Raw genomic sequence first — 26,707 nt, 5'->3', positions numbered from 1 at the left:
GCGGTTGACGGTCAACGTGTTTCTTTTTGCAGCGTTAGAAACAGTGCACTCTGGGAAAAGCTTGCACATCTTAAACTAAACAAGATGATGTTGCTCTCCAGCAGTTTAGTTTAGCAGCTCACTAGCTGGTTAGTTAGCTAGTTAGTTAGCAAGATAGTCCCTAGCTCAATCGCTAACTTGTAAGCTTGCTTGCTGGAGGGTCAGCTTGCTCAGTAATTAGATTACTGGCTAACTAGTGTTAGAATCACCATTCATTTTCTTATCAGTCTGTTCTGAATTAACGAGATCAAACAGTGATGACGGGCAAACCCCGTCTTTATCAACCTCTGCTATTTTTGCAACGCTGCAGCATTACCACCTTCCAGAGAGACAAATTGGGGTGTATTCAAGTTTTCCACAACAGTCCAAACATGGCGTTCCATCTTCACTTGTTCAATATCCCAACATGTATGATCATTGTTACTGACAATTCCTCGTCAGTCTCCAATTCTTATTCTTTCACCAAACTGCTTATTCTTTTACTAAACTGGGGTTCCAGGGCACCAGGGGGTCCTTTTTTGGGGTCGTGTGTGTGGGTCTTACACAAATGAGGATTCTTTTAATTTTTTATAAATATTGATTGACTTTACATAACATACCATTAATTTTAAGAATCATTCTACACAAATCTACATTAAATTAAATCCTAAAATCTTGCCATCACCTTCCCTCAATCCAGTAGTTATTATTATTATTGTTATTGGTCGACTAATAAACCGCACTGTTGCACTATTGCAAGCTTTCCTTTTGCCTGTGCGCGACTGGCTCCCTCTCATGCTGTGCACAAAAGTACACTTTTTTTTTTTTCCTTTTATTAAGGAGCAGACCCGTCAAGATGCTTATTTCATGACTGTGATTCACGTGGGAGCTGGTTGGGGACACACAACAAAAAAAAAAAAAAAAAGAAAAAGAAAAACTGCATGAATGAGGAATGAATGAACAAGTCGGAGAGCTCATGCTTTGGCCAGTCTGTCGACCTGACAGCCATGACAGAGTCTGGAAATTCACAACACGCCCAGTCTGCTAACAGTGGCCCCTGACACAGTTAGCTGAGCATATTCCACGAATACCCCCGATTATGTATCTTCATCACAGATCACCCGTCAGTACAATTTTAGCCACAAAAGAAAATTGGAGTTTGTAGAATTCTTATTTAAGAACTTTATAATTTTTTAAGTCATCGAGGTAGATACTTCTGTGTTATTGTGGAAATTTTGAAAGCTGTTTAACATCAGCTGGGGGATTGTTATTATTCTCTCTCTGTCTAATACGCTGCCAGAGAGTAATTCTCATCTGCATTTAACTTTTTTTTTCTTTCATTACATCACATTAGAAGAACAGAAAAAAAAACAACATAAAAGCTGTAAATTCAAATAACTGTCACTTTGTCCTGTTTAAATCCTGATTTGTAAAGGTCAATGCAGCACCAGACTCAGTAAATCAGTCTGGATTGTTGCCAACCAGAGCTGAGGGGAAAAAAAAAAAAATCAAATTTAAAAAATAGAAATGGTGTCAATAAATTGACTCACGACGAAGCCTCACAAAACATCCCGACGAATTCTTGGCAGGTCAGGAAAGAAGAGCGGTTTCGGCTGTTTTGCGGCCATGGCAGGTTTAATAATACACACTTAGTCACGGTAAAACCCCTCCACCCCTCCCGGTTCTACCTTGCATGAGCTGAGATATCCCACTTACTAAGATCACCATATAATGGGTTATACCATTATGGCCTCTGCTAAAAAAAAAAAAAATTCCATGGCAGCATTCATTAAGATGAGCTGTGCTTCAGCGCTGCACATTCCAGCACTTTGTTTACCTGTGTGTTCAGTGTACAAAATATTAAGACACCTTTGAGTTTCCCCTGTTAAATCTGCTGCAGAGATGGAGGGGAGCTGCAGACAACTATGCAGACGGCATCCCGGCCCACACATGCTGCAGGCACCGCTTGGGCCAATCAGTAACAAGATGAATGTCCCTCCAGGTTTTATTAGTTCCACTGGTGGAGGTTCACAGGGCTACTGTCAGGCCTCCGCGATTTGTAGCCCCTCACTGCTGGCTATTTGGTTTTTGTCAAAATCGGACCAGCCGAGTATCGACGTTTTATCTTTGAATAAGAAAGCACAGGAAAAGGTGTATCGCGGATCATCAACTAAAAAAAAAATCGAATTAGCCAAAACAAATGTCACAATTCTAAAATTTGGAAGAGAGTAATTTTTTCTGATGCGCTTTGGAGGAAACTTGCATCAGACCACTTTGGTTCTATGTTCACGTCCAACCAGCGTGAATCTCATCTACAATTCTACCTAAAAACTACGGTACACTGCTGCACCTGAAGGAACTCATTTTTAACTCAAATATTACCTCACAGATGCCACTGCTGTGCTTTTGATAAAACTAAGAGGTCAAATACAAGTACCTCTTCCTAGCGATTGAACTAATGTTCATATCCAGAGCCCCTTGAAATAACTAGAACAGGAAAATAAGCTTTACGCTGCAGATTTACAAGTTGTCAAGGTAGACGTCCGGGGTCGCAGTGTCATCGCAGTATACAATACCTGCAACCCTCTTTTTATCATTTATGAAAAGGAAACGCAGGCCTATTCTGTAATAGGTCAAATGGATTTTCACATTTATCACCATATGCCATCATACACAGTATCATCGTAGCACAAGGGTACTAATATTTTGTACACTCAGAATACACAAATGACCCGATGGAGTAAACGTACGGCAATCGAAATTACTCACGTCCATTGTGGAAGCCTCAGCTTTGGCAGTATGTAACATGCAACCAGGCTCACATTTAACACTTGAGCCCACTGATCACTTATATCAGTCAATGTTGAAAACTACAAGACCAAGCCCAGGCCAATTCCCGTTTTGTTTCTGTGCATTGATATTTCTGCCTGTTCCTATTGCTTTAAGGTTATTGGTTTTTTTTTTTTTTTGTTATATTATACAGTTAAATGAATATGGCAGGTTGCCGCAGTTCTCCAATGTCATACAAACGTATCAACGTCCAGACTGTGTTCCTAATGCGAGAAAGTTTGATTTAGAAACCTCTGACATGTGTCTTTATGGGGGCTTCCATTCAGGGAGAGGTCACTAAATATTATATCATCATCATCACCACCAACATCATTATCATTATCATCATCATCATCATCATGAGGTCATATTTAGCAGCCCGCTCGTGGGAGACAGGCACATTACCTTGACCACCAAAACAAGCACTCAGGATACTGTGTGGATACCAAGGAATGTAGCCAACTAGCACCATGATAACTAATATTTTGATTTACAGTCTGACTGGGGCTAAAAGTGCAGGGACAGGGTTATGTAAAGACAGAGAGAATGGGATTTGGGGGTCTAACACCTGAGATAGCCTAATTCTGTCTTTAGCATGTTGAGCAAAGGGCAGAATTACCTTTGTTCCACACTGCAAAGGGCAAATGAAAGAGATTGACAGATTGTGAACAACCAGAATCATTGATAAGGTTAAACAAACAGCAACGGAATTTTAGCAATATTTATGTATAAACATGTTTTTCTTCTTCTTTTTGATAAAACAAATTAATACAAACCTTTATTGGTGACAATCTTGGCTATTACCTTCAAAAAGGCATTTAGAGAAGGTAATAAAATGTGGAGACAACACATTACCAGGTCGTTTCAGGATAGTGTTTGGCTACATTCCTGTCTTATCCAACTGAGTCTTGGTGGCAACTCCTACCTTTAAAATTCGGTCGGATTCTGGCGTCGTAGCCCGAAACTTTGCCCATGAGTTTGTCCAGGAACTCGGAGGGCGGCATCGGAGAGGCGGCTTTTCTTGCGGCAGCTTCTTTCGACGCTGCCAAGCTGGAGGAAGGAAACGTAAAATTGGTTAGAGAAAGGTACAAAGGGGGAGAGATGATGTATACAATACTGTGACTGGATTGTAACGAGAAAGAGAACTTTTGACGGGCGGAAACATGAATGCGAGATTAAATTGTGGTCAAAATACATCAACATTTTTTGTGTGAGATGTTGAGTCTCACGTCCGAGGCAATTTATCGTCTGCAACGGTAGCCTGGCAGTGATACAAGCACCCACCAGTAAAAAGAGGCAGGGGTCAAAGATCACAGTAGCCTGACAGTAGACCGGCCATATAAAGCAGGAAGCACTATACGGAGAAGATACTGTCTTCTCCAGAAAACAACAGCATCGGCTGCTCATTAAAATTCCTTTAAATGACGTGGATTTCCATTAAAAAAGGTGCCATGAAATATGCAGTGGAACTGCTGGAAACCAGAATGTCACTGGTGACGTGAAGCGGCGCTAAATACGGTCATCACACTACCCATCTTATCAAATCAAACTGCTTATCTCTCCCATTGAGAGACCGCTGCTTTACACTGATCCCTTACTGTCTAATATTCCACTCCAACGTCCCGTTTCAGATGATGATAAATTACATTCAAATGACAGCGATGAAGAAGAAAAACAACGTTGTCCTTGTAACGCAGCCAAACGTCACACACAGAAGGCAAAGGTGGACGGATGGATGTGCAAAGCGAGTGACTTTGACACTAGAGAGCAGCATTTGCCTCCCATCCTCCATAAGAGTCAGTGTTCTTTTCCCCAGACATGATCTTCCCCTAACCTTGACCAAATAGATTCAGTTATGTAAACTGGAGGAGAAAATTTAAGGGCTAAAAATACACGGTAAAAGCCTGTCCCGTTTAGTTCTCATTTTATGTCTGCAACTCCCAGTTTCTACTCTGTGTTGAAGTCAGAATTAAATCTATGTATTTCAAAAGAGCATAAAGTATTTCTGCCTTAATTTGATGTATTTAAAATCGAATTATTTCTGATGTATTCTTGACTCATTTTTTGTGACTGAAATCTTGACGTACTACTAAACAAAAGAAAATAATTAATAACGTATAACGTTACTACAGGACGAGAGATTTAAATGCACTCGTGGGGTGTGTATGAACTGCCGTACGTCAGAACTGAAAGATTAGTATCTTGTGTAGGTATCGATCCTTGAATGCCATTGTCATTCATTCATTGTTTGTACGGCTTTGCTGCTGGAGGTTATTCCAGCGTGCGCTTGGCAAAAGACAGGACCTGTCCACGACAGGGCTTCAAGTAAGATGAATTTATCCTCATTTACTGGTAATTATATTTAGTTTGATCTAATTTGATTAAAAACTGAATAATTAAAAGTGGACTTTTACAGTCCATGCTGAGTGGAGTTTAATGCATTAGTGGTTATAACGCACACGTCCTTTCCTAAAGGTAGTTATTCAAAGTAATGCTCCAATTCACTTAACCAGCACCGTGTCCTGCCGAGTGCCACATTGATTTTACAATAAGGCCGCGGTATTTCCACAGTTGACTTCTTTACCTTATTAAGCCCATCATGCTCATTAGATGCTCTCTGCATAATGTCAAAGCCCCGGGTACGTCACATAGCCCAGAGACATACAATGACTCCAGCACTAACAGTCAATAACACTGCGACACGCACGCGCACACACACACACACACACACACACACACACACACACACACACACACTATGAACACAGCTGACGGATTGAACCAAAGTAAAAAAAAAAAAGGAAAATGACACTACATACATAAGAATGAATAAAAGAAAGATGAACACTCTCTTATTGGCTCCCAGATGCCACGGCGATCGGCGTGGCAACTGACATACCACAGCTGTAGAATATGTTTGACTTGTTGTATACAGTAAGTGTCGATGTTAGCTCGATACACAACAGGGTCCATTTGACTTGTGTTCCTGGGACTTAATGAACTGAAGACGGACTGTGTTCATTACCTGCCGTCAGTGTACGAAGAATAGTGAATCACTGGGCTGCTCACTAGCTGTCGTACGCACCCGTGGACATGTTTGCACTGTACTTGTGAGGACCAACTGGACATAATTGCCTGTTTGCACTGTACTTGTGAGGACCCGCATTGACATAATTCATTCCCTAACTTTAAGCCTCAACCCTAAACCCAAAAACTCATCATTTTCCCAAAAATATTTTCACGTTCCAAAAACATGTCCTCACTTCAAAAAAAACTGTCTTCACTTTCTAGAAATGTCCTGGCTTTCCAAAAAACGTCCCTATTTCCAAAAATATCTTAGCTTGGCAAAAATGCCCTAACTCAAAAAAAGAAACTCTCCATTTCTAAATGTCCTGACTTTCTAAAATGTCCCAACTCTCCAAAATTGTCCTGACTTTCCAAACTTTTCCTTTAATTTAAAACACGAGTTGACTTTCCAATCAAAAGCTTTCCATAAACTGTCTTGAATTTCCAAAAAAGAATGGACACAAGAATGTCCTGATTTTATTGTCTCATCTTTCCAAAATGTCCTCTCAAGGTCTAAAACCTGAACAGGTCCTCATAAAATAGAAGTACAAGATCTCACAGACACACACACACACACGCACACACACACACACACACACACACACACACACAGCTAACCTCACTATCATTGGTCTAAAACCTGAACAGGTCCTCATAAAATAGAAGTACAAGATCTCACAGACACACACACACACACACACACACACACACACACACACACACACACACACACACACAGAGCTAATCTCACTATCATGCTCTTTACCCCTCAGTTCACCACATTGGATATTTATTTTATGAAAAAAATAAACATTTAGTTTAGTGTAATTTAATTTTTGTGCATTAAATTGATTAATTCTTTAAGTGATCTTAGCACTAAACCAAAACATGTCATTTCCCAGTTTTAGGACTCAATGTCTCAACCATTCGTTTATTCACGTGCAACAGCTGATTATAAGTTACTGATGTTGCTTTCAGGTTCTGTGTTACTGGCTGTAGAGCCAATTTCAAACCGACAAGTCTTTGGATTTGAAATGAAATGCTTTGCTGCTGGAGTTAGATTGGAAAGTGAACTGACAGCGGCTTCCTTCTGAGCGAGGACTGAACTGACCCGTGGCCTTACAGTACAACCGCACAGCAGCCACTTGTGGTGCGGTTTGTATTTGATTGCATCATTTCCCGCTGCGCCTGGAGAAAGAGCGCGGACAGCAGTGTGATCTGGGCTATAAATAAGCTGCTGTACTGACCCATTTCATTTGACTACGGCTTCACGATGAGCTTTGTTAACCAACAGGACACAGGAAGGCCTCAAAAGCCTTTTTACAATTTTAGTCGTCGAGCTAATTATGGCGATCAGAAGTGGAAAATAAGACATGACAGCTGCTGGGAAAACTAAGTAGTTACTCCCATTCGTTATCTACCGTGAAAATGGCCGTACTGTTTGAAAAGTTTCTTTTGTTTTAATATTTGTGTGTTCCCTCTTTAGAAACACTTGTCCATTATTTTGTTGCTGACTGCTAACTGGTGCTAAGAAGAACAGCCAATTTACTTTAGGATTTTTGGTGTCTTTTCTCAATTAGTACCGTCTTCAATTAGCACCCGAATGTCAACTCAAGTCAAGGTTTATTATATCCCGATATCACAAAAGTCCGATAAATTACATATGAGACATTATAAAACAAAAAAAACCAAGAACATTCAAAAATGAATCAAATTTGAGATGAAATACAACAACATGAAATATGCCTACCAAACTTTTGTACAAATTAAGTCTAGATGAGACGTTTTTTTCCCACATCTGTTAAACTCTTCAGCTCTGCTGGATTCACTTCGTTTTAGAATGTGAAGTGAAGATATCAAATTTTCCATCCATCTCAAAAATGTCAGGCTGAATTTTGGAGAATGACGAAATATTCTGGCTGTCTTGTGCATTTATATGGGATGTATGGGATGGTGCCATCATGGAAACATAATATAGATATCATAGCCCCAGTGTCGGAACATGTGGCCAGAGAATTTACTGCCATGCGGTTTGAGGAAAGCTTTCTGCAAATCTCAAAAGAAACCTAAAAAGAAATTGGAAGGGAAAATCAAGAGATGAAAAATTCATTCAAAGCCTAATGGGGATTTTTTCCAGACATGCATGTTTTATTTTGGTTCTGGCAGAGCCAAACTTTCACAGAGTGAGGACAAGTCATAGACTGTGTTCATGAGGAATAATTCATTTTGGTGCTGGAATATTTTCACTTTGCAGCACTCAGACCTCCAGTCAAGCAGCAGTTAGTCTCAGCCATCAGGACGTCCTCTCAGCTCATCGTATCAATGATTGAAAGCAGACAAAATCATTTCCGGAGGAAGCTAAGTCCGGGTTACAGATTGTGACAACATGAACTGGATCTGACGTTTCTTTTTCCCCGTTTGCTTGAGTTTCTTGACTTAAGTTCAGAAACTTAATGGAGTGGCCAAAACCAGCGTCTGACCTTTCTCATCCCCAAGTTAAAGGCTAAAAAATTCTCCAAACATGCCTGTAAGAGCAACACGGAGAGTTTGAAGTGGTAAAAGTCAGAATGACGATTATTCAGCCACCAGTCGAACTTCCTGATGAGTGCGGGGGAGGGAAGCGACGTCGCAGCATTAATCTCATAAAATCAAATGACAGAAGATACAGTCGATTGCGCTTAAATATTCACCTTCTAAATGTAAAACTGCTAACCGTGACTTTCACTATGGTAAATTGTGACGTGCTGCATGATGAATGGCGCCATTAGCAATTCATAAACACGTAATGCACTCGGCGCTGTCGCTTTATCAGGAAACTGCTGATCAGAATCACGGTCCGCCGGGCGAAAATGGGAATTATGGAGGGGCCGTGTTCGGAAAACAAAATAAAAAAGGGACAAATCCCTTGTTAGTTGTTGTCTCATGATATATTCATGTGCACAAGCCCGATACCGAAGTCAATGAACACACGAAAGCAGCTACGCACAAACTTGTGTACAAGACTGCACATATACTCACTCTGCTGCAAAACCTTCCACATGGACACACAATGATAGACAACATATCACATGCATTCACGCATATGCATGCACACACATACACACACACACACACACACACACACACACACACACACACACTATTGTCTAGTCACATGCACATGCCACACAAACACACACACGCCGACCTTCCGACCAACTCGACCTCATCAGTGAAAAATATTGGAAAACAAATCATGCAGGGCACCAAGGAGGCACCGCGAGGAGGATGAAGGAGGATGATATGGGTGTGTGTGTTTGTGTGAGAGAGAGGAGGGGGTGCAGGAGAGGAAGAGGAGGAGAGGAGGGAAGAGGATGCGAAGGAAAACAGTAAATGAGGTTTGGCTGCGACGAGCGGCTCAGGTCACCCCGTCTGTCAGGTCACTGGCCGAGTTGCCTGCAGAGTCACATGACCTTCTCAACAGACACGGACACACACACACACACACAGCCAAAAGCAGCTACCCATGATGGACCCAGCCATGCAGTCGCCATCTGTCTGCGGTATTAAAGGGTGACGACAGCAACGCTGAAGTTGTAAACGATCGTAAATCGTCAGACTCATAATGACGCTGTAATAATCACAAGTGTGGACATCGATAATGCTGCTGGAGTAAGTTAAGATTAGATTAAATAACATAAATAAGGCCCTCGTGGGGTTAAATGGCCGATGAACGATAATGATGATGTTCAAGAAAACTAGCAAGGACGATGCTACGATAATAACTTGAACTCTCCTTTCAGGAATACAGATTATCCACGTTTGCACTAATCAGTCCTTTTTATGTTAGTGGATCAACTGACTACGTGTAACGTGACAAAGAGAGACTAACTCACTAACTCTGCCGCTCCATAGAGTTTAATTTTCCCCTTTTCAACTCACTGTTTTGGTTTTACAGCACATTTCCTGTTTGAGTCTCTCTCATAAACCCCCTGTCCAGCATCAGGCTGCTGTGTTCATCAAAGTAACCTGACCAAACCAGAGCTAACAGACTTTTTTTTTTTTTTTTAACCCGGGCAGGTCAGACTACGTTGAAATCTTTAAAGTGGCTATAATGGCAGCTACATGACAATGCCAAAACAATTTGAAAATGGTAAAGACGTTTCTGGTAGTGATGAACCTAAAGGGAGTTGTCAGCTGAGTCTGCAGCTCCCGCTGGCATTATGGAGCCTTAAAGCAGGTTTCAGCTCCTGGTTTGTCGGACCCCTTGCCCCGTTCACTGTTCCGGTTCACTCTAACCGCCCTCATGGCGTTGGTGCCGGCCGCAGCAGGCGGCCGTTTTCAGAGCCGTGTTGAATTACTCTTTATGTGACTTCTGAAAATCGTTTGAAGTGTCTTTAGAAGAAAAATGACCACATTAAAATAATTATTCCCTGATAATATATTTGATTTTTACGTAAATCACAACATATGTTTTAATGAACGGTGTCCACGGCTGACAGACGAGGCTCTGCTCTCTCACTCTGTCTCTGCTGTTAAATGACAGCGATGCTGATGATGTTGTAATGATCATAAATCATAACACAGAAGATTATATTAGAACCACCATGACTGATGATGTTGATCATCAGACTGAAAAGTTCAAGTGAACATCACATTATAAACGCTGTCATGGCTTTTGATGAATGTTACGTGATGGTTACATGTTGTTACGTTAGCCCCTTAGCTTTTCTTTAATTGTAGTACGCTAAATATCTCTAAATGCCTTTTTTTCTTTTTAGCATAGTTCCTCTCACTGGTTTTAAGGATTTAGTTTTCTGATACACCATTGAAGAATGCCTCTTTGAAAGCTGAAACATTTCATTTTCCAAAATTTGAATAATAATAATAATAATAAATAACCTTAAATCTTGCAACAGTTGATTCATTTCATGAGACATTTTGGTGTAAGCAACCTTCATCGGGTGAAAGTTTACGACTGTCACCTAATGGCAGCGGTGTGGCTTTTCCATTGTTGAGGCATCTTACACTGACAGAACTTGCATCAGTTTGAGTGGATGAATCCGGGTCTAAAATCCATGCTCAGCCCACGATAAGTCATGGAGAAGGGGCAGACACAGTTTGAGGGACTAAATGACAAATAATCTTGCAGTGTTTGACTCAGTCTGATATCTCATGATTCAGTGTGAGTCTCCTTTTTTTTTAATTTGGAACAAATGAACATGATCGAGGCACGCTTTAGGCCAGTCAGGACCAAGATATATTAAGGGTGTGTAACATTTGTGGCCTTTCAAAGTCTGGATATTGACCTTTAGTTGCGAACCTCCCATTTGGTGAGCCTGTAATTTTTTAAATGCCAGTGCACAGAGCCAACACGTGTCAAACTTGTATCAAAATCAAGCCAGAGGTGTCTGAAGTGTCACACTTGAGCAAAAACGTTGACCCTGGATGATGGCAGACCAGACGAAGCCTGTTCACAATTCATGTCCATTAAAGTTTCACATTTTAAAAAAAATGTCCTGTTTTAAATGGAGGTTTAGCAGTTACCAGTGTGTACATTCAAGATTCAGCAAAATCCAAAGAGAAATGATGAAAGATCTGAAAACGTCACAAAGACGGCTGACAAACAGTCCCAACAGTGGTTGAAGGTCAGAGGTCAAACCACTCAGACAGAGCGATGCCAGATTGATCTGGTAGGACAAAGGCTCAGGTACAGTGAGCGGAGGGACCACCAGGTTTCTGACTGGGTTTGTAATTCCTGCCTTTCTGCTTGTCAGCAAAACAGGGAAGCTGCTGCTACTCAAACTTACGTCCTACGTTCTCTTTTCAACGTTAAAGATAATTAGGTTTGATTAGCGAGATACTAATTCGAAATGTCACGTGTGCCGATTTTTTCCTACTGCCTCTTAATCATTAAAATAAGCACATCAGTGATAATGATAATATCTAACATAATGTGGAAAATATGCTCAGATTTGTAATGCAGAGTCTACAGTGCATTTTGTGGAGACTCCTGTCTTTCATCAGCAGATTTCCTCCAGGCTGTCCTTGTTGTGGTGGCAGAAGGTCATGTGTCTGCAGGCCAGCGCTGCACTTTATGTTGTCACTCCTCTAAAATAAAAACCTAATATTACCCCCCCCCCCCCTCACACTTTAAGACTTGGAACAAAAAGCAAAATCTGCACAGGTTTTGAAACCCTCCAGCTCTACCTACAAAAAGGTCAGAATCGGTTCTCTTTTTCCAACAGCATCCCGTATGTATGAAATACATCGGAAACGTGATTATTACTGCCCCTCCATAATGTTCTGGGATGTGTTTAACATCGTGAGTGGCCGAAATTTACACCTAATAAACACACTTGACTGGATTACACATGATTGGATTGTATGGAGATGCAAACATGCAGACACAAGTTTGCCCACTAGCAGCCGAAAACTACAAATATCACAAATGTCTAAATAATGTTCACTTTTCTACAAAACACACCCCAGTTTCGACACCTTTTGACGTGTTCCCTCAGTTTAAAAGCAACGTTACTCAGTATGATCGATAACATGCTTTGTATTTTATCAAATCCGTTTATTTATCGGTTACTGGTTGCCCACATGGATGGACAATGTTTCCCATAAATGCAGGAGATTGATAGCAGACGTAGAAACTTCTGAAAGCTCTTTTATCATCTTCTGAGCCAAATTAAAGGTTTCAGAGGCCAATTTGGCACCACTCTACGTCCGGCAGCCCTCAGTTAAATCTTTACTCAGAATTCAGACGTGAGCAGCAATTTGGAAAAGGCCAAAACTACTGAGTCTTTTCATCAGTAGGGAAAGCGCTGAATGATCTAATTCCAAAATATCATCGACTAGCTATTCTGGAAAAATACTGCCCAATGATGAATTATCAGAATTGCGAAAGAAAAAAAAAATTCTATCGTTTAAAGTTTATGAAGCTGTAAATTAAACAACTGTCTGGACCGTGGCTGAACAGAAAGCAGGAGCGATAGTGGGACCAAAGGCTTTCACTCATTCACACACAGACACACACACACACACACTCTCTAAATGGGATCCTTTCTGCTGAATTAAAAACACAGTGAAATAAAGCAATTTTCCTGGAGGCTCCTCCGGGCCTCCTGCAGGCCCCTGGACCTCATCCTGACATGTCTGATCAGAGGTGGAGATGTTCTAACAGAAACCGGCCTCATTCGAACACTTCCATTACATTTCTCAGTGTTTCAGTTCATTAAGGATCCTGTAGTAGTCACAGCTTCAAGCCACTTTCTTACTTTGAACATTGAACATGTCATCAAACGTTTACATCCTAGAAGAGCACGGACTTCACCTGAAAACACCGATCAGTCAGTCAGTTTGATATGAAGCTGCTACGAGAAGCACAACAAACACTTGACTACACAAACGGCACACAGGTACTGCTCTGTCTGACTCATCCTTGTATAAATCCCATCTATTGAGCGCGTGCAGAGCGTTATTGTGTTACCTGTGAAACTGATCTGAGATTAGAGTGACCACGGAGATTGAATCAAGACGATTACCCCGTGTTGATCATTTTCTGTTTGAACATTTCACACTAACTGCTCTCTTGTTGAAATGCTCCCGGGGTCACGTGGGTGGGGGATGAGAGCGAGGGAACTGAAGTCCGTCGTTGATAATGATCAGCGGCTCTCAGTAGTTTATCAGAGATTACAACCTCACGTGCCACCAGAGATTCGGCGTGGACGACCTGGAGAAAAGCGCCATCGCTAAACCATCAGTGATCAGAGAGTGGACCCCGACTGCGTCTCCCAAAACTGCAGAGCTCACACGTTCAGAGTCGACGCCAATCAATAAGAAGACGTCAGTTTTTTGTTTTTTTTTGGAGGTCCCTCACACTTCATCCGATTCTTTTCTCTGTGACGGCAAATTAGGTGGATCAGAGATTATCTCAGCGCCAATAATTCCCACTGCGACGTGACAAATCCCAGATAAATCCTCTTTACAACCACGACAAGTGTGAGTGCGATAGGATCAAGCTCTCGCAAAAAAAAAAAAAAAAAAATTCTGTTGTTTGAACACAGCTCTCGCTGAAGAGATGATACAATAAAGCATAAGACCCGTGTGAAATTGCTCTCAAATTAGCATTGAACAAACACTCTGCTGGGCTGATGATGGTTGAATCAGATTAGTCACAGATTGGGATTACACCAGCGTGCCCTCGACACAAAGCTAATTTCCCCCAGACGCGAAGCGTGGGGACACCTCTTCAGGCTGCATTACACTGACACCGTGAAATTTAGAAGCGGGGAGTTGGACACACACTGGTGGACCTTGAGCTTGAACATGGCAAACTGGGCGGAAGCAGGCAGGAGGGGAGGACAGAAAAAATAAAATAAAGTAAAATCGGGAGGGGTTTTAAGAATTGATGAGTTAAAAATAATGAACCTCTTTATCATATTACCCCCCATACCTGTCAGCGTCCCCCCCCGCCATGTGAATTCTCTCACCAAGCAGTTACATGAACTGGGATTCAAACGACACTTCACAGACAAGACGTCAGTCCCACTCTCGCTCTCTCAAGCTGGAGCACTGTCACGGGTCAAAGTTCATTTGGATTGGGGAGCCCGTTGAGCGCAGTACACAACCCCACACACACACACACACACACACGTAAAATTATCCACTAAAACCAAAAAAGAAAACAACTTTGGCCTCTTAATGTAAAAGTTTACTGCTAAGCATGTTGGTGTTTACATGAAATCATTAGCGCCTAATCTGGTGATGGTGATGATGTGATTGTTGTACTACCTGGCTATCTCTTCCTGCCTGCTGCTACATTTTTCCTTTCATGTGTGAGTCAAAATTATAGGCAAAGCTGACACGTTTTAAAAAAGGATTCAAAAGAGAAGATGCATTTCAGCATCATCCTGTTCAGGGGGCCATAGAGGCAAATGTCTGTCTTCATTTCATTGCAAACAGTTCACACTGATAATGCACTGATATTCTGTTACCATGAATAAACCAGTTACAAGAATCTTCCTCTTCCATCTCTGACTGACTCTGCTGTTGGTACCTTGTGTTACAGGGGAAAAACAGAAACAAAAGCTCCTGCAGTTAAGTACTAATGTCTCTGGAGGTCCAAAACTCACCGCCCAAAAACAACCACAGTACGGGACAGCGTGAAGCATAACATAGCACACACAGTGAAACATTTAAAAAAAGGTCTGCACTGTCTCATTGTTTGTCATTTCACTTGATTTCTCACGGTGAGTGAAAACCTCTCCAGCTGTGGCTCACTGTGAAAGGTCTTTTCCGCGGCCTATGCGGGTCCAGGCGCAGACGTGCGACAGCTTCCACACCCCGGCAGCTACCACAAACAAAGGTACAGCACAGCAGCTGGAACGAGCCAAAACACCTTTTTCTATGGCAGACTCTTTGACTTGTCCTAACAGGTAAAGCACAGGTGGAGCCAATAACAGTAACGATGGCCCTTTAGGTTCCAGTGAGCTATACCCCGCTGAGGCAGCATGCACAACGGCAGGGTCCTGGTCCTTTAACAACTAATGGAATGAAGCCACTGATTCTGTAGCTTGTTGCACAGGTGTTTGACGAGCTGGAATATGTACCATGACAAAGGTCTAGGTCCTTAAAATCATTGTCAGATTAATCAATTATAAAAATAATTGCTGCAACTTCATTAGACCCTGACAACCTGGTAAATCAAGACGTCTTTCAAACTCCACATCCCAACATTAAAGACGGATAATCTGATGACGTCGCTGTAACACCGTCGGGGTTATTTTCTCAGACGTGACGAAGCTCCTCCGGAGTCACATTGTACAACTGCTGTCACAAGACAGTCCCCCCAAAAAGAACAACAACATCAGTGTTTTCAGCAAATGCCCCAAAACGGCATACAAACTTACAAGTGGCCTAGAAATTATTAGAAATTATGACAGGAGCAAAAGAGTACGTAAGGTGACATTGCTCTATAACTATGTCACCTTACTTACTCTTTTGCTAGTGTCATAAGTCCACATAGTGGGGAGGTCGGGGATGGATGGATGGGTCAACAAAACACCAGGCTTTAACATGGAAGACCACTGTTTGTTTCCTGTTCCCAGCTGAGCTTCAATATCGTGTTGTTTTTTGTTTTGTTTTCTTTAACTACGACCTACGATGGTTCCCTAACTCCAATCACGTCTGTATTATTTTAACCATAACGACGAAGGTGGAGCAGTCATTTCAACCCAAACCACAATGTTTTACCCAACCTTAACAAAGCACTTTTAACCACAACCCAAACCAAACCATGATCTGACAACCAAGTTGTTGTTGTGCCCAAGCCTAACAAAACCTTAAAAACATTGTCGTCCCATCATAAAACGGATCCATTTTTCAACAGTGATTTGTAACAGTTTTGGAGGGTACTGAAAGATTATGTCATCCTGCCAATGACAGGGGCGTCAGATCAGAACGTGCTTCTTTATGTCCTTCTAGAGGACAAAGACATATAGACGCACTTTTTAAAGTCCTTCTAGAGGACAAAGACATATAGAGGCTCTTCTGTATGTCCTTGCCCCCCTCCCTTTCTCTCTCAACCCAGCCGATTGAGGCAGACGCCGCCCCCTCAAGGTTTCTACCTGTCAAAAGCGAGTTTTTCTTTGCCGCTGTCGCCAAGTTCTTTCTCATCAGGGAACATTGGGTCTAACTACAAAGAGTCCAGTCTAGACCTGCTCTGTATGAAAAGTGCCCTGAGATAAACTCTGTTATGATTTGGATGCTATATAAATAAAATTGAATTGAATTGAATAGAAGGACAAACACCATAGTTTGTCTTTTAATCTGGAGGATTTGTTGGTTTTCACACACTGAATAGTACTTCCCATGACTAGTAAAATAAGTGGAGCGTCAAACACGCTTTTTAACTCAGGAGGCATCCACGGTACTTTCACTGGGATGGGGCCACTGTGGATGCAAGTGCTTCACAATCGATGGTTGTAACCGGTACACAATCGCCAACATAGTCGAATGGCATCCAAGGCTTTTCCATCTGCTTTTGTTGATAATCTTCCCCCTAAACGTCTTTTTCTCTGGGTTTCCATGATCAAAGTTTGGATTTGCTCTAATTAATTCAGATCAATGTTGGCTGTGGCTACCGTGGAGACCCGTAGCCAACGCTGAGGCAGCAAAGAAGAAGAAAAAAAAAAAACAGCTGAGTTGTCCTGTGCCGGTGTCCAATATGCACACAGCAAGAAGAGAGAAAAGCGAGAGCAAGGCTAATGCAATGCTCCAATCATTAGCCTTAAGTGTTCCTCATTATGTTCCTAAAGCCTCTGAAGACCTGAATCCTTAATTGATCTCATCCTGGCATTTAGTAACACTCAGGGAAGCAAAGCTCTGCTCACTTCCCTGGCACTAACAGATAGGCTGACTGGCTCGCCCAGCAAACACTCGCTCATTACTACAAATGAAGGTCTGATACTCAGATGACTGGGCTGCGTCACACACTCCACTGTTCCAATAACACCAGAAACCACAGCAAAAAAACCGTCACATTTTCCCATTCTCAGGGCAAAAAGTCAAACTCCCTCAGTCTGATTCTCAAAGCATTTTGGTCGGTTCGGAAAAGATTTTACTGGATTATTTGCAGTGCAGATTATCAGGTAAACACTTCTGTTTGCGGCTGCTGCGGTGGGTCGTGTTGGCCCGTATTTTCTGCTCCTGGCGGCTGTGTCTTGCCAACATTTCCGACACGCTGCAAACTCAGTTGTTTTCTGTTCAAAGTCTGCCTTTTTTCTCCCAAAAAATTCCACATAGGCTCACATGAATCACCGTCAGTGTCCGGTAGGGGATTTGAGCGCACGTATGTGTGCACATTTGATCAGTAAACATTTTCTTTAAATTCATCATGGAAATCTATGGAAAAATTTCATTCAAATCTACCAAAAAGTGATCCTTCCCCCTTTCCATGGCCAGGATAACTTGCTGAGGATCCGGAGCAAAAATTAGCTGCTGGGCCGCTATCAACCCCTGTTCCTCCCACTGCTGTGTACAGTTTTCTCTGCAAACGCTACCTGGCTGCGTGGTTTGCTGTGTGGTACAACACAATCATTAGTAATGTACAACTATTTGGGAAATAGGCTTTCTCTCTACAAGTTAGATGAAAAGATTGATTCTACTCTCATTTCTGCATTCACTGTGGATCTAGCTATCTATGGAGCCCAGTTTAGCATAAGGACTGGAGGCAGCGGGAAACAGTGCAAACATACAGCCACAAACTTCTCAGTTACTAACAAGTTATATCTTGTCTTTTTATTCCTTACGCAAGCAGAAATCAATACATGGCAGTTTGTGATTTAGGGGGACTTCCATGCTGGAACCAATTCTTGGCAACCAACAGTTTACCTATTCACGCAGCACTTGTACGGCATCTAGCATATAGTGCAGCCTGTCATGTGGTCGGCGAGGGTCAGCACAGGCACGTTGGTATCAAACCTGGCAACGTCACTGTGATGACAAGTTTACCATTGAATAGTTGTTGCATGTACGGTAGACATATTACCATTATAACTTCTCCCCCGATTCCAGTCTTTATGCTAAGCCAGGCCAGCTGCCCTCTGGTTCCAGCTCCAGACATGAGACTGATAGTGTCCTTCTTGTCCTACTCTTGGAAAGAAAGTGAATGAGCAAAATGCTGAACTATTCATTCTTTTAAGGCACTTGTAGCTGATATTATGCTTTATTGTGTTTCATATTCCCAAAGACGTAACCATAAAAACCAGTCGAGGTTCACTGAGTGTAAAGCCTCTGGGGCCCCTGGAGTTTGGAGGTCCTGAGGCAGTTGCTTGCTTTACCCGGTTGATAATCCAGTTCTGTTCCTAACTGCTGTGCATTTAGCAACGTTTGAATCCCATTGAAAAAGGGAGTGCATGTGTCGCTTTGACAGACCACAGGGCTGCTGACGGACGCAGCATCAGTTCTCGTCAAAGGGACTCAACCTGTGACCTTCAAGTTTCCTAAATCACTGAGTCCTGGGGTTGTTTGTAAAGGTTGAAGTGTTTCTACTCTTGCAACCTTTCAGGCTTTTAGCTGCATCACTGGGCAAAACGGCTAAAGAGTGTATCAGTGCATTTAACTTTGATAAAAAAGATCCTAAATTAATGAGTAACCCAACGCAGTAGCAGAAGAAGATAAGCAGGAAAATGTAGGTTGAATGATAATCTCATTTATTGTGTTGATAGAACAAAACAGTCAGGGATTCACTTAGGTTCTCTGCCAGGGGTTTGGGGTTCGATTCCCAGTGGGACCTGCCATGTTAAAAATGCATGTACTCATGGTACGCTGAGGCTCTTTGGAGACTTTGGAGTCCATCAACTCTAATAAGTTTTATGTGATATTAAAGCTTCTAAAATTAAAAAGCTTTGAGGGCAAGTTGGAAATGAAAGTTGAAGTCTATATTTAAATTCCCAAGCATCAGAAATTTGCACAGTTTCAGTCCCAGAGGGCTGCAGCTCACACAGAGACGGCTCCTCAGCATTTTTCAATTTTAATAATTTAATTTTTCATATTTTAAACTAATGAAAACATTTAATAACATCGCTAAACAAGTAGATACATGATTTGTTAGGACATAATTTTTATTTCTACATAAATATACATTGTACTTTATTAACATGGTTGTGATTCTGAATTGTTCTGAATTATTTGATCTAATAAACTTTTTTTTTTTTTTTGCTTTTGTATTGATATTATATTTCTTCTCTTCCTGCTTAACAGTATTATAATTGCTGCAGACTTAATTACTTTCAAATTTGAAAATTATTTGCATCTTAAATAATAATACTGCACTGTTGTTCTTTTCATTTCTGAACTACACATTGTAGTGGTGACACAGTAAAGGCTGGTGAAACTGCTTATTCCATTCCAGTTTCGCTCCTTTTTAAACCAATTAAACATAAATTAAAGATGTCACGAGTGACAAGGTCAATTGATAGAACATCACCTGATTTTTAGATACTTTTGGGAACGTCCCAAAACAGGCTTTGCATAATCCGTTATGTTTTGTATTTTTCTGACCAAACAATCAGCCCGGTTGTCCGGCCTCGTGTTGCTGTCCAACTCCAACACTTTCATTACAGAAATGCACAGTAGCTCCTGACATTTCCAGGAACTCACCTTCACTGTAACTGAGTTACAGTGCTGAGCAGCCATTGATGATATACTCTGTTATTTATGGTGCAAATCTGTCTCTGTCTGCTAATCAATAATGTATTATCATACATCAAGTTTTGGAAATGAACCTGCCCAGAAGTTAATTAGTGTAGGGATGGTAGCGAACTCCACCAGAGCAGTCGATTGTTTTTCATTACAAGACTTGGGAAATTGATCACAGGAAAAAATATATATGTTATGATTTGTTATGATGGGAGATGTGAGTGATAACTATTGGCTGGGCACCTGCAGAACAAATGAAACAGCCCGAGGGCAGGTTCATAAATAACACAGTCGCTTTAATTTGGCTGCACCAGGAGTGTATGCTAACTGACACCGGATGATTTCTGAGAGGAGCAGCTGGCAGCGGCGAGTGCTCCGCTCTCCACCTTTCTGTAGTGTCCTTGAGCAAAAACAATAAATCCGGGCCCGCTCCGGAGATTCTGCTCTGTAGCTGACCCCGATCCGTGAACTGTGACCTCTGACTTTCACGATCGCAGCTGCAAGTAAAAAGACAGCTTTGTCCCCCAGGGGATCAAAGAGGATTATCGAGTTCTGAGCTGGGTCCAATAATTCAGACCAGCTAAGTCAGATCATTTTATTTGTTCGCCCCTCACATCCTTTAATCACCCTGTTATCGTCGGTCTTCGATGCTGAATACGCTCCCAACGGTTATTAACTAAGATTCTAAACTGCTCTTTTGTTTGATCAACTTTCCCCTCGATCTGCCACTTCTGCTGGTATTTAAATTGGTCGTCGCGTAGCTTTCACAGAAGAGAGAACCTCAGCTTCCACGCTACACACGGCGTGCCCTGGGCTGCATTGCATTCTGGTCTACTGAGGCTGCTGAGCGTAGGGAAATAATTTTTGGCATATTCAATAAGAGATGCGCTTACGTTTGTGCGAGTATTCAATATCCTTTATCAGCTTTTTAATAAGATCATGTCATATTGTATGCAAACTTATTTTCTCTAAGATTAAAGAATGTAATTGAAGCCTGATAAATGAGGCGGCGAAACATGGTTAATTGCATTACACATTCATTTGACTCTCGTGTGTGATTTTGTAAACATTTTCTGGACTGTAATATATATTGATATCAGCAATTTAAAACTGTAACACTGACTTCAAAGATGTCACCGGCTCCAAATAAAACGCCAGTCACTCAAAAAGAACAACTGATTAACGTGGGCGATGGGAGGAGCACGGCTACGGACAATGACTAAAAATATATCCGGGACACTCGGCGGTCCGTCCGCCCGCACACCTGTGCAACCCTGCTCCTTCACTGCAGAAACCAGGGCTTAGTCTGTCAGTTTCGGAGAGTCCCTAAAGCCAGTCCTCTTCCAGACGTGTATGGGCCTCTATGATTTTGCCACGTGTGCTCTTCACGAAGAATTCAATGTTTTCATTGCAGCAGACAGCAGCTTGTATTTTGGGGCAAGTCCACGCCAAGTCTCAAGTCCCGTCAAGGCAAGTCTCGAGTCAAGTCTTCGTTAGCAAATATCAAATCTTTTTCAAGTCAGCAGCAGATCCTCTAGGTCTCTGAGTGATGTCTATTAAAATGACATGGCATTTGACCACTTTTTCATTCAAAGCTGTTAATACTGTCTTTACACAACTGAAACTGAGTTTTTTCAGTGCAGAAGCCTGATATAAAATTCCGGGTATGTGGCCACGAGAGGCCCGTCTGTCAGTGTCTCACACTTTTAGTCTTTGGGGAGTCAAGTGTCAAATAAGCCAAATATCAACAACAGTCATGTCTAGGTCAAGTCTCGGGTCTTTAGTTTTGTGACTCAATTCTGACTCGAGTCTACGTCTCAAGTGTACAGCTTCGGTATTTACAATAACTTCGCTGTGAGCAGCAGTGTTCTAGTTTCCCCAAGGAGCAACAGCACTAGAGGAGAAAAAAAAAATGCTTTTTTTTTCATTCTTTCTCCCTTAAAAATTTGACCTCGGACTCCACACAAACAACCAAGAACAGAGACTCCTTCCTGTCCAGTGTGTTCTGCGTTCGTGGTCAAACCTACGATCTGGTTGGAGGAAAACAGAAAGCAAGCTTGCAACGTGACTGTAAACACGGATGACAGACAACACTGAGTCACAACACTCACCCAGCTAATGAAGGCCACAGCTAGGAATGTTAGCTACACCGAATAAAACACCACTCAAGCTAACGTGACATTCCAGAAAGTCATTCTGTCGCAGCTCTGTTTTAGCTCGCCGGCTACGTGCGGGCTAACCTTTTATTTAATGAACCGGGACCTTCAGTCTTTTTTTTTAAGTCACTCTGTTCTCTGTAAAAAGTCAGTCCTGTCCCAGTTTCAATCCTGCCAGTTCAGGATAAGGACTTTTATTTAATATCAAGACTCAACAGCGTCTGACATCCACGGCCTCTTTACTTAAAATAATTTAAGAAAGCCAACGAATGACCTTCTCTAAATAGCCAAATTTCAGCATCAATTTATTTCATGAACTGGTTGAGTCAGATTGAATTTACCCTGTGACGTGATGGAGGCGTGTGTGTGTGTGTGTGTGTGTGTGTTTGTGTGTCTCCTGAATAGAGATACCTAAATGCAGCTGCTTTTTCAAGGCCGGCTCAAGGTTACCTTCCAGGAGCAGATAGGTAAACCGCTTCAGTTACAACTGAATAGGCGTCCTGATAATATAAATTATAGATTACATTGTCCCTATAGATTCTGCATATATCTTCCCCTTGAGCAGCTATTGATGGCGCTGCACATACAAATCTTTGAAAGCAGCACCCATAAGTCACCCGAGAGGTGACTTGTTTACGTGTTTATATGGACTGCTCGCTGTTTCCACTTGAGATAATGTAAGTGTTTTATTGAATATAGAAATCCAAAGAGGAAAAGGTCGCTTTCTGCACATTTCGTTCGGGATGAAGGTGAATAGTTTGCATACCGCGGGCTGTTGCATGATTATGTTCATAGTAACGATCCGCGCAAACACCCAGAAACGAGCGAGGCGATCAATGTGTGTTGTCACAGCGAGGCGGATGGGAAATGAGCAAAAAACCTGTTTCTCTGGAGAAGCTGAGCTCTCGAAACCTGTAGATACTGTATTTGTTGCGGTTGCACTGCGACAAATGAAGCCATAAAACCACACAAGGTCTCGCCACAGATCACCTCCGGTGCCTGATTTTTTTTTTTACAGACAAAGTGTAAACTAAAAGCTTGCGCCTCCCTTTTTCCACACCCCTGAACAACTGTGAGATAATAAATTTGGCCCATAATTGTGTCTAAATCAGTGAATTTAAATTTCCCTCGAGAGGACTTTGTGGCAAACTGTAAATATGCTCCGGATTAACATAAACCTCTTTTCCCTGAAATTGAAACACATTCAGCGCAAAAACGTAAACACATGCACAAAGTTGAACTCAAATACACGCACGCGGACACAAACATCTAGAAATACCCAGTCAAACACACACAAACGTCACACTGCAGAGGAGAGCCTTCCCCACAGCTTCCTGTTCTAACCTCAAGAACTCTGCTGTTCCAACAACAACAGGCTGTTCCTGCCTGGAAGAGAAGCAATGAGGCAGCGATGTCAACGGCTGTTCAGAGGCCTGTCAATCATTTTGATTGACCGATTGGTATTCCCCGATGGTCGTGGTTTGTGCGCTGGCATTCTCCAAATGCAACGCTGACCGGTTTGATTAATCGTTCCTGCCTGAGCGGTCGATAGAAGTGGACGGCGTGCGGACGAGGCCCGAGGAGCATGTCGTGTTGACCTTGTGCGCCTTGAGTCTGTTGTCATGCTTGTGATCCTGATTCCGATATGGACTGCGAAATAGGGGAGTATTATGGTTTATGTACACTGACATTACCCGAGTCAACGGGTCGCCATTGGCAGCCAACTGATTTGCCTTGTGTCTGGTCAGCTTGTTAGCCAGCTAGCCGCAGTAGCTCACCATCACTGTCTACTGCTGTATCCTAAATGACAACCAGTCATTCACTCGTCCTTAAAGGTGTAGTTTAGTGTACTGTAATTTACACCTCTGTCAAAGGCAAAGCGTGCATGGTAGGATTTCTACCAAAAAAAGTAATGCACATGCTGCGAACCACCGGTCACCAACATTTTCCGAGCAAAGATCGCGTTGCTCGAAACCCAAGATCAATCATTCGCCAACCTTATCAATATGACGCATTTCCTGCTCTTTCACAATAAAACCCTTCATTTCATTTGATTTGCTATGGACTTTTTGAGGGCCCTATAGTAGGTGCACTGTTTGGATATTCAAATAAAATGGCAGATAGTAAATATAGCACTATGTAGCTAGGGACACGGCACACTGGCTTTTTTTAGCTACTGAAAGCTAGCAATAGCTTTAGCATCAAGGATATCGGTATATCCAGTTTTTTAATATATAGACCAAAGCTAAAAATAAATGTGACCCTTCGGACCATTTACTGTTTACTTAAGTCATTGTGGTACTTGATCACCTTGGATGAAAATTTACGTTGCTTTGTGAGATTGAAAGGCTGAATGTGACTCTAACTGACTCTCGATGAATATTTTATTTTCATTCATACAGTTTTCTGCACATTTGGAGTATCTGGTGCTTTTATCCCCAGTAACTAATACAGTAGTGTGACAGCAGAACAAGATTGTTTCTTAGATCATCCGATGCAACCAGCACAGTGAAGAGGTCAAGGATCAGTTTCACTTGTTCCACTGGTGTTCTTCAAACTAGTCACAGTGTTTTGAAATAAGGCCGGTTCCTCATTTTCTTGAAAAAGTCATACCACTTGATTAAAAAAAAAAAAAAAAGTTGAAATGTGCTGGCAACGAGGGAAATGATCTCACCTTCTTGGCACTTTCTTTCACCTGTCTTGACAGAATTCACAGATTGAAACCTGAATACAAGATTAAAAGGTTTTGTTGAGATGAACATTTCCTGCAGGTCCATTCTCAATCTAAATTCTCAGCTCTCCTCTCCTGCCTCTTTGATGAATAATAGGAACAGGGGCTGAGGAAGAGAGGGGAGAGATATGTGCGAGCATTAAATGTGTATTCGTCAGGTCTGGCCCCGGCCAATGACGGGCTAATCAATGTTTAGTAATAAGGCTGAATGTGGAATGAGGTGTGGGGGGTCCGGGTCGGGACGGAGGGGAAATAGATATCAATTAAGCAGGGAACTGCAGAGTCCAAGCCCGAGGAGCTGAGATGGCAATATCCGGACTCTGGTTCATTAACTAAACAGTGTGTGCTGAATGCAAAACTCCTGCAGCCGCCCCCTCCAATACCACCACCCATCCCAACTGTAAACGGCTGCCATACTCAACGGGAAGGAGGGGGTCGCTCCAGCAGGTAGGAAGACGCTTTTGATAGCTCACATTATGAAACACCGTCGAGGGAAATAATATCCACATGTGACGCAATAACGCAAAACACGAAAGGTGCCTGCAGGTCGGAAATGCCAAGCAGGACCCAAACACATTTCAAAATTATATTCTGAGGTATTTGCATACAATATGCATTCAGTGTAAATTGGAAAAAAAAAAACAGTGGGTAAAAGTAAACAGGCCCATTCCCAGTTTACAGTTTGTTAGCAGGTCAAAATAACTAAACCTGATCATTTAGTATTTGAAAGATTCTGTTTGTAGGGGTGAAACTTTTGTCAACCAACTACCTCCCAAAACAAACCTCCTATTAAAAAAAAAACAAAACAACTGGTTTCTTTCAGGTTCTTCATATTAAGTAAATATACATTTATTGTACTGTAGAAGTGAAGAAGGGTCCAAATTGATGCTGCGGAGCTGAGATAACCTAACTTATGGATCAAGCTTCAAAAACTCTGGGTCCTACAATATTTACAGAATTTCTGTAACAATTGACATCATCAGGGTTATTTTCTCGGTCTTGACAAAGCTCCTCCAGAGTCACGGAAGACACGGTAACACTGTTTTCACCAGTAAACTAATTTTTTTATGCGTAAAATAAGTGGAGTGTCCCTTTGAAATTGGTTTCAATGAGCTCCAATGCATCATTTGTTAATGTATCAGTAGGATTATCCAATAATAAAAAAATATTCTAATACAACTCTGAAAGGACCGTTCTGTGCTAGTACATCTTGCGGAGTTCCAGAATGCAGAACCTTCCCTTGTTTCAGTACTTTCACGCCGTGTTTTGGCAGCTTTTTCTTACGTAAGGGACAGACTTCTTCGACCGCGACGTGCCAATCGCCACGCGCATATAGAAGTTAGTATAAAAGTGTTGACTTATCATGCGAATGAGTGATTCACACGTTCCCCGAACCCTGCGAGCTCAACAGCCCCCAAAACCTGCCGCTAATATTTATGATCCCGGGAGATGAATTTAAAGCCCGTGAAGGGCAGCGACACTTTTTCACTCTTTGTTAAATGCATTTCACCTTGTTGATGATGCACTGGACGTCCCAATGTGGCCCGGAGCCAGAGACCTCCAGAATCAACTGTGCCTGTTCAGTAGCAGTCCTCCATCTTTCTAACGGTGCAGAATTGTCTTCAGAACGACCCCGAACCTTTGTCATCTGTCTTGGTGCAACCGACGGTCTTTTTGTTTCGTGTGGTTCGTTAGTTAGTTGTGGCGGTTTGTCTTTTCA

The 26,707-nt window shown here is 42.0% G+C and overlaps 1 protein-coding gene across 4 annotated transcripts in view; it reads right to left on the bottom strand.

Moving 5' to 3' along the window:
• Positions 1 to 15,259, bottom strand: part of glra1 (glycine receptor, alpha 1) — a 96,631-nt gene extending 81,372 nt beyond the window's left edge. For all 4 annotated transcript variants that reach the window (XM_040120812.1, XM_040120808.1, XM_040120809.1 and 1 more), the window contains exons 1-2: positions 15,033 to 15,259; positions 3,773 to 3,897 (exon numbers count right to left, since the gene is read on the bottom strand). In XM_040120812.1, coding sequence (XP_039976746.1) covers positions 3,773 to 3,897; positions 15,033 to 15,121 — 214 coding nt within the window. In that variant the 5' untranslated portion in view covers positions 15,122 to 15,259. The remainder of the gene's footprint in view (positions 1 to 3,772; positions 3,898 to 15,032) is intronic.
• Between the last annotated feature and the right edge of the window lie 11,448 nt (positions 15,260 to 26,707).

This window comes from Xiphias gladius, chromosome 23 (assembly GCF_016859285.1).
Source record: "Xiphias gladius isolate SHS-SW01 ecotype Sanya breed wild chromosome 23, ASM1685928v1, whole genome shotgun sequence".
Taxonomy (NCBI): domain Eukaryota; kingdom Metazoa; phylum Chordata; class Actinopteri; order Istiophoriformes; family Xiphiidae; genus Xiphias; species Xiphias gladius.
The sequence above is the reverse complement of the archived record's forward strand: the minus strand, read 5'-3'. Positions and strand labels throughout refer to the sequence as shown.